Source organism: Danio rerio, chromosome 17 (assembly GCF_052040795.2).
Source record: "Danio rerio strain M-AB ecotype USA chromosome 17, GRCz13ab, whole genome shotgun sequence".
NCBI classification, from domain to species: Eukaryota; Metazoa; Chordata; class Actinopteri; order Cypriniformes; family Danionidae; genus Danio; species Danio rerio.
In genome coordinates, this window is record NC_141037.1 from 58,555,453 (window position 1) to 58,573,390 (window position 17,938).

General features: G+C 41.7%; 1 protein-coding gene across 2 annotated transcripts; it reads right to left on the bottom strand.

Annotated features, from left to right (window-relative positions):
• Positions 1-118: 118 nt before the first annotated feature.
• On the bottom strand, positions 119-14,822 carry lrrc74a (leucine rich repeat containing 74A). 2 transcript variants are annotated; one of them, XM_087291142.1, is made up of 13 exons: positions 14,537-14,822; positions 13,737-13,918; positions 12,236-12,343; positions 10,358-10,451; positions 10,220-10,269; positions 9,639-9,720; positions 9,474-9,559; positions 9,170-9,364; positions 7,020-7,115; positions 6,775-6,918; positions 4,102-4,206; positions 3,507-3,592; positions 119-1,800 (listed from the first exon to the last, which is right to left on the bottom strand). In XM_087291142.1, the coding sequence occupies exons 1-13, from the start codon at positions 14,700-14,702 to the stop codon at positions 1,239-1,241; spliced, it is 1,956 nt and encodes a 651-aa protein (XP_087147268.1). In that variant the 5' UTR covers positions 14,703-14,822; the 3' UTR covers positions 119-1,238. The 2 variants fall into 2 exon arrangements, with proteins under 2 accessions (XP_087147268.1, XP_087147270.1); XM_087291144.1 differs by lacking the exons at positions 10,220-10,269; positions 10,358-10,451; positions 12,236-12,343; positions 13,737-13,918; positions 14,537-14,822 and adding an exon at positions 9,867-9,948 and having other exon boundaries at positions 199-1,800; positions 9,639-9,749.
• Between the last annotated feature and the right edge of the window lie 3,116 nt (positions 14,823-17,938).

A 17,938-nucleotide genomic window follows, 5' to 3' on the forward strand; every position in this document is an offset into this window, starting at 1 on the left:
CCACTTTATCAATAGTCATCCCTCTGTAATCACTGAATTGTCTCTCTTTCGCAAATGATCCCACAAAAAGTAACGGTGTAAAGAAACATAATAGCAGTCAACCACTGTTACCTAATTAATGATTAAGAAACTTGTTTTTCACTTTCTACAACGTATTTTTAACCAGTGATATAGAAGAAAACTACAGCCACATTCCCATTTATATTGATCTTAGATTTATTCTTATATAATAATAATAATAATAATATGCAGGGGTTGGACAATGAAACTGAAACAAGCTTTAATTAGCAGAGTAATAGCATAGTTTTGCATGACAGATTGCAAGACACACAACATTATGAGGACATATCAAAGTTCAAAATAGGACAGATTGTTGGTTTGCGTCTTGCTGGTGCATCTGTGACCAGGACAGCAAGTCTATCCAGCCACGGTATCCAGAGTAATGTCAGCAAACCACAAGAAGTAGAACCATATTGAACAGGAGGAACTGTAGATACAAGAGGAATCTATCTGAAAGGGATGTTGGGCTGATTACCCCGATTTATCCAAAACACAAAAAGGCACAGCTGCCCAAATCACTGCAGAGTTAAATGTGCAGCTCGACTCTTCTGCTCCCAGCAGAACTGTTGATCTGGAGCTCCACAGGGTCAATATACATGGCCGGCTGCTGTAACCAAAGCTTTGCTCACTCCAGCCAATGCCAAATGCCAGTTTCAATGGTGCCAGCAGGGAAAATCTTGGGCTGTGGACAATGTGAAACATGTATTGTTCTTTGATGAGTCCTCCTTCACTGTCTTTCCCACATACAGGAGAGTTACTGTGTGGAGAAGCCCCAAAGAAGTGCCTCACCCTTACTGCTGATGCCCAGAGTGAAGCATGGGGGGATCAGTGATGGTCTGGGTTGAATATCTTGGCTTTCCGGAGGCCCAATACTTGTGCTAGATGGGCACGTCACTGCCAAGGACTACCCAACCATTCTGAAGGACCATGTGACCCAATGGGTCAAACATTGTATGCTGAAGTCGGCGCTGTGTATCAGGATGATAATGCACCAACACACACAGCAAGACTGGAGACAGAGTGGTCTAATGAACATGAAAGTGAAGTTGAACATCTCCCATGGCCTGCAAAGTCACAAGATCTAAACATTATTGAGAACTTTTGAGTGTTTTTTAGACTGACCTGGCTACTATTCTTCAAGAAGAACGGCTCAAAATCCTTCTGGGAATCACAGATTGTTAAATCTTCTCCTTAGTTTTCTTGGTCTTCTTCTTCTTCTTGCCTTTAGCTCTGGCTCTCCCGCTGGGCTCGGTGTGCAGAGCAGGCCTGGAGCGGGTCAGGTTGGCGATTGGGCTGAGTTTACTGCTGGCCACGCTGGGGTTGGAGGTGGAGTGGATGCCCTGCGCGGAGGCTGGCTTGCTGGAGACCGTTTTGGGCATACTAGCAAACAGGTTTGGCTGCGAATATGACCTCATTCCCGGCGAGCTCGGCGGATTCCCGATCATGGGGAGGTGCACGTGTTCACTGCTCATGTTGTGGTCGGAGTAGCGGCTGCTGGTGGACATGATTATGTGGTGCCAAGAGCTGAGCGGCGTGGCGGAGAAGGGCTGCGGGCCGCTGGAGTCCTCTTTGGGTGAGATGATGATCATGGAGCTGCGCGGCGTCACCGCCTCCACCGCGCTCTCGAAGGTCTTCAGGATCCGCTCGCTCTTCTGCTTCTCCTTCTTCTGCCGAGACTCCACCTTACGCAGCTGCCGCCGGTGGTCCCGCATCATCTGCTTCCTAGTGTCTGCCAGGCCTCTGTGGGCAAACACAGCAATAATTTAGCAATGCTAGCAAACCGCTTTGTCAGAGTGATAGCGATGGGCCGTTCTTCAACGATTCAATCATTTTGAACACATCTTTAATTTGACTCGTGAACAATGAGTCGAGCAACGATTGATTCGTACATGCGCACATTGTGCAGGTAGGGGAGAAGATTAGCTCCTTTTTCCAGTCTTCTCTCAGGTTTGAGTTGTTCATTCATCACGTGAAGGACATAAACCAATCATGAACTATTAGAGCCAGAAAAAGATTTGATCTATTAATTTCTTGAGTCCTCGGGTTTGAATCCTCTCTGTACATGCCAACCCAAGCTCATTCTAGTAACGTAGCCCCCGTGTGAAGGGCTTTCCCACCTCAACCAGTTTGTCCGCTTAGCTCGCAGGGTTACATCGGCGGAGCGGAGGCCCGGAGGGAGGAGGAGCCGGCCACGACGACGACCGGGATCGAGTCCGGGGAAGAGCGGTTCCAGAAATCAGGTAAGATGAAAAACAGAATCCAAAAAAATAAAAGCGAACGAGTTCGCGACGGCGCGAGTTCCAAAAACGCGGGTCAAAATCGGACAAGGGCTTTTGCTTTTTTTTCTGGACGGCTTTTGCTTATTGTCGCATGGGTTTAGAGGAGGAGGAGGGTGGCTGGGTCGGCTGATAGGCCGCCCAGTCGATCGTTTAGTCGTTCAGCCACTCAGTCGGACGGACGGCCGATCTACAGCAGCCTCCGGTGGCTTTTCACGCATCCGAGACTTGAAAAAGCGCGCACAGCGGCCTCTCGCAGATTCGCAAAAATAAAAACTGTTGGAATACGTACCTCCGGGGATGTATTTTGCGGTCTCCAGAAACGTCCGCTGGGCTACGTTTCCACAATGAGCCCGGGTTGGTACATGCTGAACATGATGAATGAACAACTTAACACCTGATGTAATGTGTGCATTAATAAAGCACATTTATCGTGTATGGCCATGCACCCTAAGTGCTTCACAATCTAGGAGGGTTGGAGGGGGGATTTTCACACCACCACCAGAGTGCAGCATCCACTTGGACAATGTGCAGCCATAGGGCAACAGCGCCAGTGCGCTCACCACACACCAGCTATTGGTGGAGTGCAGAGACAATGATAGAGCCAATTCGGTGGATGGAGAGGATTGCGAGGCTATGATAGGGAATTTGGAGGGAATTTGGTTACACCCCTGCTTTTTACGAGATGCGCCATGCAAGAGTCAGGACCTCAGGTCATCCGAACTGACTACTCACTGACAGTATATTGTCCCCTTCACTTTACTGGGGCATTAGGACTCCGCAGGTTGTGCGCCCCCTTCTGGCCTCACTAACACCACTTACAGCTGCAACCTAGTTTTGCTAGGTCTCCCATGCAGGTACTGACCCGGCTCAGCCCTGCTCAGCTTCACTGAGTAACTGTTCTTGGGCTGCAGGGTGATATGGCTGTGGCAATGACTCAAAACGTGAAATAATCATGGGATTGTCCGTGTTACGTGAACGAGCAAATGAAATTTCAAGACTTGTCAGCAGAAGTAAGCTAAGGAGTATTTCTCTTTCGTACAGCATTGTAGTTATGAGTTGAAGCTTGTGATGCTCTGAGAACATTGCAGGTGATCATGTGTGATTGTATTGTTGACTGTCCTGATGAAGAGCTCAGTGTTCATTATAGAGGCGTGTGAGCGAGCGCACCTGTAGTCCACCACACCCGTCCGGTCTCTGTCCAGGCGCTGAATCAGCTCCTCGATCTGGAATCTCTCCAGCGGGATGCTGGATTGCTGAACACCACAGAGAGAGAAATGCAGGAAACACCTTACAACAACGGTGCATAAGTAATGATGTATTAAACTAAATGCTATTTTATTATGAACTAATGCGTGCGCTAATAAAGAACTAACTTGAGCTCCAGTGTCAATTATGCCTGCCTTGCTAGTACATGTTTGTTAATAATTGTATCAAGTAACACCATTTGGAGCTAAATGCAACTCGCTCAATGAGAAAGAAGATTAATTAAAGTGCAACATGACCAACATGAACCTGTTAATGCATCTCTATGTCATGACTTTACTTTAGGGGAACATTATTAATATTATTATTTACTCATTTTTAACAACTCCTTAACTCCTGTGTTTAAACATAACAGCATGTCCGTCAAGTCCGTGTTCACATTAAAAAACATTATAAAAGTTTAAACTCGGGAGTTGTAGATAGTCAAAAAGTCAGAAAAAAATACACAACAGACACAGTGAGCAGGTGCAAACAGCCCCTTTGGGATGCAGGTTAATACCTGAACTGCTTTTCTGAAGTCGACCACAGGAACACGCATCGTCCCGTCCTTGTCGATGTTCCTGAAGAAGTCCCACAGACGGAGCTTTCTCTGATCGAGGTAATCCTACAAGAAGACACATTTCAGCTTGTTTGTTTAATGACTGCCATGTTCCATCCACCTATTTTTATCTGCATTTTGTATTAATCGCATAAAAAATGCTTAGTGGAAATGCAACGATGTGCATCCATTTAGAAAATGTGCATTAAAATGAATGCACACAACTGAGTACGATAAACTTTATATTTAATAAGAAAACACGAACAACGAAAACACTTTTACCGAATGAACTCTGGTCAAGAAGTCTTTGTTAAGCTCCACAATGCGTCGATACATCCACAAATGCAAGTACTGTACTGTACCAAACGAAAGCCCTATGTTAACAGTGTCCATAAGTGCTATTAACACCATGAACCGATGAATTAGTAGTTCTGACATTTTTTTTGGGACAAATAAACGCTGTGCGCTCAGGGCCAGCGCGTCCATAGAGGCGACCTAGGTGGCCGCCTAGGGCAGCAGAATAGAGAGAGCGGCGTCCCCGATACTACTGTCACCTCTCGCGCCCTCAGTTATATCCGAGTCTAGGGCAGCAGAATAGAAAGAGTGCCGTCCCCGATACTACTGTCACCTCTCGCGCCCTCAGTTATATCCGCGTCTAGGGCAGCAGAATAGAGAGAGCGGCGTCCCAGATACTACTGTCACCTCTCGCGCCCTCAGTTATATCCGCGTCTAGGGCAGCAGAATAGAGAGAGCAGCGTCCCCGATACTACTTTCACCTCTCGCGCCCTTAGTTATATCCGCGTCTAGGGCAGCAGAATAGAGAGAGCGGCGTCCCCGATACTACTGTCACCTCTCGCGCCCTCAGTTATATCCGCGTCTAGGGCAGCAGAATAGAGAGAGCGGCGTCCCCGATACTACTGTCACCTCTCGCGCCCTCAGTTATCTCCGCGTCTAGGACGGCAGAATAGAGAGAGCGGCGTCCCCGATACTACCTTCACCTCTCGCGCCCTCAGTTATCTCCGCGTCTAGGACGGCAGAATAGAGAGAGCGGCGTCCCCGATACTACTGTCACCTCTCGCGCCCTCAGTTATATCCGCGTCTAGGGCAGCAGAATAGAGAGAGCGGCGTCCCCGATACTACTGTCACCTCTCACGCCCTCAGTTATATCCACGTCTAGGGCAGCAGAATAGAGAGAGCGGCGTCCCCGATACTACTGTCACCTCTCGCGCCCTCAGTTATATCCGCGTCTAGGGCAGCAGAATAGAGAGAGCGACGTCCCCGATACTACTGTCACCTCTCGCGCCCTCAGTTATATCCGCGTCTAGTATAGCAGAATAGAGAGAGCGACGTCCCCGATACTACTGTCACCTCTCGCACCCTCAGTTATATCCGCGTCTAGGGCAGCAGAATAGAGAGAGCGGCGTCCCCGATACTACTGTCACCTCTCGCGCCCTCAGTTATATCCGCGTCTAGGGCAGCAGAATAGAGAGAGCGGCGTCCCCGATACTACTGTCACCTCTCGCACCCTCAGTTATATCCGCGTCTAGGGCAGCAGAATAGAGAGAGCGCCGTCCCCGATACTACTGTCACCTCTCGCGCCCTCAGTTATATCCGCGTCTAGGGCAGCAGAATAGAGAGAGCGGCGTCCCCGATACTACTGTCACCTCTCGCGCCCTCAGTTATATCCGCGTCTAGGACGGCAGAATAGAGAGAGCGGCGTCCCCGATACTACTGTCACCTCTCGCGCCCTCAGTTATATGCGCGTCTAGGGCAGCAGAATAGAGAGAGCGGCGTCCCCGATACTACTGTCACCTCTCGCACCCTCAGTTATATCCGCGTCTAGGGCAGCAGAATAGAGAGAGCGCCGTCCCCGATACTACTGTCACCTCTCGCGCCCTCAGTTATATCCGCGTCTAGGGCAGCAGAATAGAGAGAGCGGCGTCCCCGATACTACTGTCACCTCTCACGCCCTCAGTTATATCCGCGTCTAGTATAGCAGAATAGAGAGAGGCATCCCCGATACTACTGTCACCTCTCGCGCCCTCAGTTATATCCGCGTCTAGTATAGCAGAATAGAGAGAGGCATCCCCGATACTACTGTCACCTCTCGCGCCCTCAGTTATATCCGCGTCTAGGGCAGCAGAATAGAGAGAGCGGCGTCCCCGATACTACTGTCACCTCTCGCGCCCTCAGTTATATCCGCGTCTAGGACGGCAGAATAGAGAGAGCGGCGTCCCCGATACTACTGTCACCTCTCGCGCCCTCAGTTATATCCGCGTATAGGGCAGCAGAATAGAGAGAGCGGCGTCCCCGATACTACTGTCACCTCTCGCGCCCTCAGTTATCTCCGCGTCTAGGACGGCAGAATAGAGAGAGCGGCGTCCCCGATACTACTGTCACCTCTCGCGCCCTCAGTTATATCCGCATCTAGGACGGCAGAATAGGGAGGGCAGCGTCCGCGACAATACCCTCACCACCCGCGCCCTCAGTTATATCTACGTCTAGCGCCCCAAACCCCTCACCTGGATGAAAACACAGCTTAATTTGCTAGTTATAGTTCTAGCGATAAATCTAGTTCGCATATTTGGATGGAAACACAGCTAGTGTTAGTAGCTGTGAGTGCAGTCTGTGCACCTGGATGATCTTCATGGGGTCGATGCGTTTTCGAGGCTTCTTAGCGATGAAACCTCCGACGCCTCCATACTGCACCTCCAGACTGGGACGCTCCTGACAGGTCAGATCCAGGAGCTGCACGAAGTTCTCGTTCACCAGCACATTCTGCAGTAGAACACAAATACTCACTGGCAGATTTCAGTACACAGCACACTGCTTATTCAAGCCTCATCAAGCGAAAGCAGAGTGTTTATCACATTACTCACACAAATGTTGATGTCCTCGATGGCGGATTTTGGTGTGTTTTTGATCGTGTTGATTAAAGTGAGAGCTCCTTCCACCGTCAGTGAGTTATACGCCAGCTGGAGGAGAACAAGTTTCAGTGTATCGCACATATTCAACTCAAGTTGGAGTTGCTCAATGTATCATGTAGAGTCGCTGGTGTCTAAAATAAACACCGATGGTACAGAAGGTTTAAAGATGACCAGTGATCTCTATAGTAGAATATCAATTAGTGAAATCTAAACCCTGAACATATCCTGAACTTACCCAGAACATGGAGAAACGTCTTTATTGTCATTTTGCCTACAGTTGATTGGTGTAATCTTTATTAGGGATCTCTATACCAGAACATAACCTCAAGATGACTTGAACATAGCATGAACATAACCTGAACATAACCAGAACATGGACGAGTGTCTTTATTGTGATTTTGATAGTTTCATGGTTGATTGAGGTAATCTCAGTTAGGGATCTCTAAACCAAAACATATGTTCGGCTTATGCTCTGTAACTGATGGTAATCATGAAATGGTAATGAGAGCGGGGGGCTGGTCCATGAAGCCGAATTAGCTGGTTATCCAGTTAAACTTGAGTTTAGTTAGCAATAATCCTGTCTCTTTTTGTACCATGATGCCAACTTGGGTTTAATTCTTCTTTGTCACTATCTTATGGTGCGCAGCTAACCCGCTCTAAGGCATGTTATGTTAAGGTTATGTTCTGTTTATGTTGTAGTGATGTTCAGGTTGTGTTCTGGTTTAGTAATCACTAACTGAGATTTCATCCATCAACTGTGAGTAAATGTTCCCCTATGTTTTAGTTTTGTTCAGGCTATGTTCTGGTTATGTTCAAGTTATTTTCAGTTTATGTTCTGGTTTAAAGATCACAAACTGGGATTTCATCAATCATCCATAAGCAAATGTTCCCCCATGTTCTGGTTTTGCTCAGGCTATGTTCTGGGTATGTTTAGGTTATATTCAGGTTATGTTCTGGTTTAGAGATTACTAACTGAGATTTTATCAATCCACTGTGAGCAAATGTTCCCCTATGTTATGGTTATGTTCAGGCTATGTTCTGGTTATGTTCAAGTTATGTTCGGGTTATAATTAGGTTATTTTCTGGTTATGTTCTAGTTTAAAGATCAATAAAATAGATTCCACCAATCAACTGTGAGCAAACGTACCCCCATGTTCTGGTCATGTTCAGGTTATGTTCTGTTTATGTTCAGGTTATATTCAGGTTATGTTCAGCTTATTTTCTGGTTTAAAGATCAATAACTGAAATTCCACCAATCAACTTTGAGAACAGTTAATAAAGACATTGGTCCATGTTCTGGTTATGTTCAGGTTGTCTTAGTTGTGTTCAGATTATGTTCTGGTTTAGAGATATCTAACTGAGATTCCATCAACCAACTTTGAGCAAAGTGAAAATAAAGAAACTTGTCTATGTTCAGGTTATATTTAGGTTATGTTCTGGTTATGTTTGAGTTATGTTCTGGTTTAGAGATATTTAACCGAGATTCCATCAATCAACTTTGAGAAAAGTGACAATAAAGACATTCATCCATGTTCTGTTTATGTTCAGGTTATGTTCTGGTTATGTTCAGGTTTAGAGATAACTAACCAAGATTCTATCAATCAACTGTGAGCAAAGTGACAATAAAGACACTCATTCATGTTCTGCTTATGTTCAGGTTATGTTCAGGTTATGTTCAGGTTATGTTCAGGTTATATTCTGGTTTAGAGATAACTAACCAAGATTCTATCAATCAACTGTGAGCAAAGTTACAATAAAGACACTCATCCATGTACTGGTTAAGTTCGGGTTATGTTTTGGTTATGTTCAGGTTTAGAGATGACTAACAGAGATTCCATCAATCAACTTTGAGCAAAGTGACAATAAAGACACTCATCCATGTACTGGTTATGTTTTGGTTATGATCAGGTTATGTTCTGGTTAAGAGATAACCAACCAAGATTCAAACAATAAACTTTGAGCAAAGTGACAACAAGGACACTCGTTCCTTGTTCTGGTTTTGTAAACTCAACACAAATCTTGTAATCCAGAGTTTGATTAGCCACATTTATGGAACAGGCCCCATGTTTTCTCAGTGTGTTAGTCAGTGGTCAGAGGCTGACCTGCAGCACTCGCAGTGTGTCGTTGGCCTCCAGACCTTTGCTCAGCATGCCGGCTCCTTCATCAGTGATGCGGTTGTTATTGAGGTCCAGGTGCTGCAGTGTGTTGTTGAACTTCAACGCTTCACCCAGAGCCAGAGCACCTTCATTTCCAAAGCCATTCCACGACAGATCCAGGTGTTTCAGAGTCGTGTTCACCTGCAAACACAGCAAAAAACTATCAATGCTAGTAAATTGTACAAACTATAATAATGCTACAAGTATTTGATAAAATATACTGTATTATTATTATTTATGGTGTCTTCACCTTCAGTCCCGCACAGAAAGCGACGGCTCCTTTCATGCGCAGGTGATTCCAGCTCAGATCAAGAACTTCTAAACCATCGTTATTTGCTGCATGAACAAACATTTCATTACTGTGATTTTGGTCTGTGTGTTGCTAAGATTGATTCTCACTGTTTATTTTATTCACCGATCATCTGGCCCAGATGTTCTCCACCTCTGCCGCTGAACTCGTTGTGGCTTAAATCCAGCTCCTTCACCCTGTAGTTGCTCTGAAGAAACAAAATCAGATCCTTCATCTCTTGAAAATCAGAGAGATGTTTATTTATTCTCGGCACTTGTGGACACAAGGGAACATGGAGCAGACTTTAAAGGGTTAGTTCACTCAACAATGAAAATCTCCTGTTGATTTACTCACCCACAGGTCACCCAAGAGTTGACTCTTTTTCCTTCAGCAGAACATTCAAGCCGATTTTGAGCTGAATCTGTGGTGTTTGTTGCTGCATATAATGGCAGTGAATGGTGACAGGCTTATTAGATTAAAAACAAACACACAGAATTGAGTCCCAATCAATATTCACGACTCCTGATGACACGCTGAGGTCTTGTGAAGTTTAACGATCGTTCCAAGTAAGAAACCTAACATTATTTAAAGTATCATAGCTTTAATCCACAGTGTGGCCAAACAGTTTTCAGTGCATGTGCGACTGCAGTCTGCTGGATGACATGTGGTTGAGTTTCATTTTTGGCTGAACTAACCCTTTGACTTACCGAGAGAGCATCTGCAAACCATTTGGCATCATCTTCAGTGAACTTATTCCCTGTGAACACAAGCGTTGTGTTTGTGTGTCAGTCTGAATCAGCTTTAGCTCCTCATCATGTGGGATGATGGTCACATGCGTGAAGTACCTGACAGTTTGAGGGATTTAATGGAGATGTTTTCCAGCAGCATTTTAGCCACGCTCTCCGCTCCGGCAGACTGAAGCTGATTGTCGGAGAGATCCTGAAAACACACACACAAACACACACACACACAGCACATGAAATAATGTTGTGGTGATTCTACAGTTGCTATGGTAACACAACAACTATAGTAACTGATCTGTTGTGGTGATTCTACAGTTGCTATGGTAACAAAACAACTTTAGTAACTGATCTGCTGTGGTGATTCTACAGTTGCTACGGTAACAAAACAACTATAGTAATTGATCTGTTGTGGTGATTCTACAGTTGCTATAGGAACACAACAACTATAGTAACTGATATATTGTGTTGATTCTACAGTTGCTATGGTAACACAACAACTAGATCTGTTGTGGTGATTCTACAGTTGCTATGGTAACACAACAACTATAGTAACTGATATGTTGTTGTGATTCTACAGTTGCTATGATAACACAACAACTACAGTAATTGATCTGTTGTGGTGATTCTACAGTTTCTATGGTAACACAACAACTACAGTAATGTAAACAAATGACCTATTATTGTATGTTTCTACAATTACAGTACATTACAGTTTATTAAATTACACTCCACCACTGTTTACTGTAGTAAAAGCTGAAGTATACTACTATATTTATTCAAGTTTAACAGTTTCCTAGTTAATACTACACTATGCTGCAGTATTCATTAACAGAGTTGTAAATATTATAATATATACAGTAAAATACACTTTAGTATGGTTCAAAATCACCACAGTATTTACTTTCGGTAGACTACTACCCTTCTTTTCAGAAGGACGTCACAGGTCTACGCTCTGCCTCCCTCTAGTGGACAGACAAAGTAGATTCCTTATTAAATTTTGCACATCTATACTGGTAATTAATCCACTTTTAATTATGCTGATGTTTATGTGACTTGCTGTTTTGTGGCTTTATGAAAGAATCCTTTATAGAGGAGTAACATACATTTCAGGTTGAATTAAATTCTTATGCTTTTAAACTTAATCTGGCCAATACTTCTGCAATTCTCAAGATTTTATTTTGTGAATACGTTGATAATGTACTTATATCAAATGCATTTTTTTTTATTTATACACAAAAATTAGTGGCTTAAATCTCCTTTATACTTTCCACTATTTCTTTCTGAATTTAACTATTTTTTATTCTTCTTTTAGACTTATTAAATATAGTTTACTGAAGTTTAGTTTCTCCAGTTCACCTACACTGCATATATTTGACTGTGGAGGATGCCAGAGTAATACTAAAGTTATTTCCTCCATACTATAGTCAATTTCTTGGAATAATCTGTTGAGGTGATTCTATAGTTACTATGGTAACTACAGTAATTGTGCCATTGTGGTAATTCTACAGTTGCTATAGTAACACAGCAACTATATTAACTCATCTATTGTGGTGATTCTACAGTTGCTATGGTAACACAACAACTATAGTAATTGATCTGTTGTGGTGACTCTACAGTTGCTATGGAAACACAACAACTAAAGTAATTGATCTGTTGTGGTGATTCTACAGTTGCTATGGAAACACAACAACTACAGTAAGTGAAATGTTGTGATGATTCTACAGTTGCTATAGAAACACGACAACTACTATGATATAAACAAATAACCCAGCACAAAAGTATAGGCTATATCATACAACAATACACCACAGTATATTGTAGTAAAAGCTAGAGTATAGTACAGCATTTAATACAGTTTGTTACGAACACCAACATTATCATGGCGAGAACAGCGCACAGACATGCCTCCTGGAACCAGCGACCTTCTTGCTGTGAGACGACAGCGCTAACCCTAATTTTAGCAATAGAAATGAAGCTCACCAGGTTGTGGATGGTAAAGTTGGCCCTCAGCATCTCCATCAGGTGTGTTGCTCCTTCAGCCCGCAGACAGTTGTCAGCCAGCTCCAGAGTGGTGGTGTGCATGTCTGTCTGCGCACCGACACACACACTGATGAGTGATGATCATACAGTACAGCTTTATTACCATTAAAGCAGCTGCTTTTTACATGCATCTGTGGTAAAATGTCAAATGTGCTGAAACATTCAAATGTAAAATTGTGTTTCTTTGTATTTTTGTTGAAACTGTGATTTTATTAACAATAATATTAAGAAATTACATTTTTATTTACTACAGGTGTCTTCAATCAACAAAGAATTTAATATTTTTATACATTTCCAGAATATTTTGTATGAAGAGAACAAAATAATGATCACATTTCTTCATTTCTTGATCATCAAGTCATCATGTTATAATGATTTCTAAAGGATCAATAGACTCTGAAAACTGGAGTAATGCTGAGAATACAATTTAGTCCGGTATATAATAGTATGGTCTAGTATAGTATAGCATAGCATAGCATAGCATATTATAGTCTAGTCTTGTATAGTAAAGTAAAGTATAGTATAGCAAAGTATAGAGTAGTATAGTGTAAAATAGTATAGTATAGTATAGTATAGTATAGTATAGTATAGTATAGCAAAGCATAGTGTAGTATAGTGTAAAATAGTATAGTATAGCAAAGTATAGTATGGTATAGTGTAGTATAGTGTAAGATAGTATAGTATAGTATAGTATAGTATAGTATAGTATAGTATAGTATAGCAAAGTATAGTGTAGTATAGTGTAAAATAGTATAGTATAGCAAAGTATAGTATGGTATAGTGTAGTATAGTGTAAAATAGTATAGTGTAACATAGTATAGTATAGTATAGTGTTGTGTAGTGTAGTGTAGTGTAGTGTATTATAGTATAGTATATTATTGTGTATAGTATGGTGTTGTATAGTGTTGTCTAGTATACTATGGTATAGTTTTCTATAGTATAGTCTGGTATAATATAATAAAATATAGTATAGTTTACTTCATTCTAGTACCTTTTAGTCTAGTGTAGTGTAGTCTAGTAAAGTATGGCATAATTTAGGATAGTGTAGTATAGTATAATATAGTGTAGTGTAGTATAGTACAGTATAGTATAGTATAGTATAGTATAGGAAAGGATAGTACAGTATAGTATAGTAAGGTCTGGTGTAGTATAGTGTATTCTAGTATAGTTAAGTCTGGTGTAGTTTTCTATAGTATAGGCTGGTATAATATAATATAGTATAGTTTACTACAATCTGATATTGTTTAGTCTATTATAATTTAGTATAGTATAGTGTAATTTAGTATAGTGTAATTTAGTGTAATTTAGTGTAATTTAGTGTAGTATAGTATAGTATAGTATAGTATAGTATAGTATAGTATAGTATAGTATAGTATAGTATAGTATAGTATAGTATAGTATAGTATAATATAGCCTGTAGATGGTGCTGCATGAGTCTCACCACTAGAGCGATGGCCAGGGCTTTTCCTCCCAGTGGACCGAGGCCGTGGTGGTTGAGGTTAATGGTGGCACAGCCCAGGTTCCTGATGAAGTATCTGACAGGAATGACTCCCACCAGTTTACAGGCCTGCAGGTACAGTTCTTCAGTCGACAAATCCTTCCTGATCAGCTTCACCTCTGATACTGGAGAAAACACAAGCGCATCTTTCATCTGATTTACATAATGTAATAAAGTAATGCATATAGAGGACAAACTCAGGAAAAACATTCCCCATCTGTAATAGATCTATAAATGACCCCTGCCAGAGCAGAATTCTGACATCAGAGAGTTACTGCCCCTCAGGTTTGAACTGGAAGAACTGAGGCACTGGCTAGTCAGGCTCGTTCCCCTTTCCTTGTGCTCATAACTTTATGAGTATCTCAGAGACACAAAGTAGCTGGATCCCAGGCAGATCAGGTGAACCCACTTCTTTAATTTCTTAAAGAAGTCTTATAATTCCTCCATTGCCTGTTGTCCAGGGACAAACAATGTTAAGGCCGATGCTCTTTCCCAAACACACATCCAAAGATCCCTCTGAGAGACCTGAGACTATACTCCCTCTGAGTCTCACTGTAAACCCAATTCAGTGGTCCCTGAATGAGGACATCTTACTGGTGGAGAAGAGATCAAGTGATGAAGCCAATTATACAGACGTCATGATGGACAGAAGCCAGTAGGCACGTTGGCCTGGTTTCCGGGCGGGGACACACCCCTACTCTTTTTGGAGGGCATCCTGGTTTGTGTCCAGTGTATGCACTGACCTGTTGTTGTTTTCCTGAAAGCAGGTCCTGGAAAGCGGTCCATCTGATCTCCCAAAGACTCTGTGTCGTCTTCATCCTCCAGATGCATGTCGTGGTGATGTTCATTCTCGGTCAGACTGAGGGAATCCAGAGACAGACTGTGAACACTGCTGTCTATAGTCTTCATCTTCTGCAGGCTGTGACAGTGCGCTGCGTCATATATAGATCTGCTGTGTGTGTGAAGTGTCTACGTGTGTAAATTGAGGTCTGTTGTGTGTGTGAAGTGTGTGTGTGAGTGTGTGTGTGTGTGTCTTAGCAACAGTTGTAAATGTGATCCTGCTCTAGTGCTGGAACTCAGAGAAAGTCATTAAACATGCATGTGTTATTCCTGCACACACACACACACTTGCACAAACGCACACATACAAACACACACATAAGCACAGACACAAAATCACCGACATACAAACACACACACAGACACACACACACACACACACACACACACACACATACTGTACAAACACACATTATATTATGATATGATATGGGTGACACGGTGGCTCAGTGATCAGCACTGTGGACTCACAGCAAGAAGGTCGCGGGTTTGAGTCCCGGCTGGGTCAGTTGGCGTTTCTGTGTGGAGTTTGCATGTTCTCCCCGTGTTGGCGTTGGTTTCCTCTGGGTATGAGTGTGTATGGGTGTTCTGGGTTGCAGCTGGAAGGGCATCCGCTGCGTAAAACATATACTTGATAAGTCGCGGTTCATTCCACTGTGGTGACCCCTGATTTATAAAGAGATTAAGCTGAAAATAAAATGAATGAATGAATGAATGAGAGGAAACAAGAGAGTCAAATTGAGCCAGAAAGACTGGAATACACAAAAAAGACTTGAGACATTTGTGTATGTAAATATTTGTTTTGCATTTAATATAAAAAAATAATGTATGCAAAAGATTAAGCTGGATTTTTTTATTTTTCATAATGAAATATAACATCTTCGAGGACTATAATGTGGTTCACATTGGTAAACTCAAAAACATCTCCCCAAAATGTTGTTCAAAAAACTGCATTAAAAACTAAAACAAACCAACCTGGGAGCTGTTTCCTCTACAAAACCACAGAACGAGCAGGTCACACCAACATCAGCAAACTTTTTTTTGAGATTATTTTTTTTCTGGCAAATAATGGCAAAATCTTTCCAGACCCGTGCTTTATTTATTCATTCATTTATTTTTATTTATATTAATAAATTATTTTTTTTGAATTTTATTATTGATTTATTTTATTTATTTATATATCTTTTTAGTTTTTAATTTATTTTTATGTATTTATTTGTTTATTTATTTTTATTTATTTATTTATTTTATTTATTTTTTATTTTTATTAAAAAAAAAAATATATATATATATATATATATATATATATATATATATATATATATATATTTTTTTTTTTTTTTTTTTTTTTTTCATTAGGGTTAGGGTTTTGTTATTGCATAACCATCAGGAACAAACATACAGCACAATACAACATATGAAACACAGAAAACTAAAACAAACAAAAAAAACAAAACACAGATAAATTCATTTATTTTCTTGTCGGCTTAGTCCCTTTATTAATCCGTGGTCGCCACAGCGGAATGAACCGCCAACTTATCCAGCACATTTTTACGCAGCGGATGCCCTTCCAGCCGCAACCCAACTCTGTGAAACATCCACACACACATTCAAACACACACACACACACACACACACACACACACACACACACACACACACACACACACACACACAAACACACACACACACACACTCAAACACAACAGACAATTTAGCCTACCCAAATCACCTGTACAGCATGTGTTTGGACTGTGGGGGAAACCGGAGCATCCGGAGGAAACCCACACAAACGCAGGGAGAACATGCAAACTCCACACAGAAACGCCAACTGAGCCGAGGATCGAAGCAGCAACCTTGATTTTAAGAATTGAAAGTGGAATCAAAAAAGTGTCATAGTAATTGATGCATATCTCAGATTTTTGCTTTTAAACAATAAAAAAAGTCAAACTCGATGCAAAAAACTGTTAATGTGGAAGATGATCTAGCAAAGTTCAGTTTGTGCATGCAAAACTTTGCCAATAAAATAAAGAGATTAACAATATATTCAAGACATTTGTTGGATTTTTTTCACAATAAAAATATTATCTTTTAATGTAAAATTGTTTTGTCCTTTGTAGATTCTTCCAGAAATCCTTTGCAATGCTGCATTCAAAAAACAAATGACAAAAGCTCTCTTTATCCACATTGCAGAAACCACAGATCTCAATGTACTTTGATTAAATCGATTTCACCAAGTAAATGTAATATTTGAAAATGGATTTCTTTAATTGTATGATTAATAGTGTAGTTCAGTGGTTCTCAAACTGTGGTACGCGTACCACTAGTGGTACGCGGGCTTCCTCCTAGTGGTACGCGGAGGAATCGCCAAATAATGAAATAAACAATTAACACTTTTAATCCTTTGATGCGTACTATAACCTCGATGTGATCAGCATTTTCTGTTTAGTGAAGCGTATGATCACAGCTCTGTGCTTAGAGTGTTTATTTTAGTGCATTGTGTCATAAACTTCGGAAACTGATATTCAGCAGCTTAAGAATTGATTCTGAAGCGTAATTTGACTGACATGAAAAGTAGCCAATCACAGTCGACCTTGTCTAGTTTTGCGTGAAACGTAAGGGCGGGACAAAGGCTTTCTGTGTTGCAGAGACAGAAAACAACTTAAAAACAAATGTTTTGTTGGAATAATGCTTCTCGGATGTTTTCACTATAGAAATGTCTAGCATAGTTATTAAACCGCGGACATATTTCCAGCCTATTTTACGATCTTCATACGGTTTCGCCCTACGACAGCGAGCCGACTCGCCTCTGACCTGTCACTCCTCTATACAGTCTGAATGGCGGCGCGGGAATGGAGGTATTGCGCAATAACTCATTTCTGCAAATGTGGCGAGTGCTTTATTTTATCACGAGAGCGCATTCATGTACGCAAATCGCTAAAACAGACATGCGAGCTCTTAAATGTGCTTTATTTTATCACGAGAGCGCATTCATGTACGCAAATCGCTAAAACAGACATGCGAGCTCTTAAATATGCTTTTTTCAAATGAACTGCAAGTGCTCTCATGATCGCCTGCGTGCTCAGATTGGATACAATCGCGATCTTTCCACTATTAAAAGTAGACATTATTTATCTTTGCTCCTTGACTAAATTTAGTCAAAAGTATTCAAAGTTATCAAGTATTTAGAAATAGATTGATGCATAATCGATTACAATGCTAATGGTCTTCTTGTTTGGCTGTGTTGTGAAGTGAAACTTACTTTTAGCAAAGGTGGTATTTTTTTATTTCTTTACGACAAAAGA

What these genes read in the sequence shown, in the direction of transcription:
- lrrc74a (XM_087291142.1), bottom strand. Translation starts at nt 14,702, where the DNA reads ATGAAGACTATAGACAGCAGTGTTCACAGTCTGTCTCTGGATTCCCTC. An exon ending in ACTTTACCATCCACAACCTG is followed by an intron (nt 10,452 to 12,235) that starts GTGAGCTTCATT and finishes GTGTGTTTTCAG; the next exon opens with GATCTCTCCGACAATCAGCT. An exon ending in ACTTCAGAAAAGCAGTTCAG is followed by an intron (nt 3,593 to 4,101) that starts GTATTAACCTGC and finishes TGTGGTGTTCAG; the next exon opens with CAATCCAGCATCCCGCTGGA.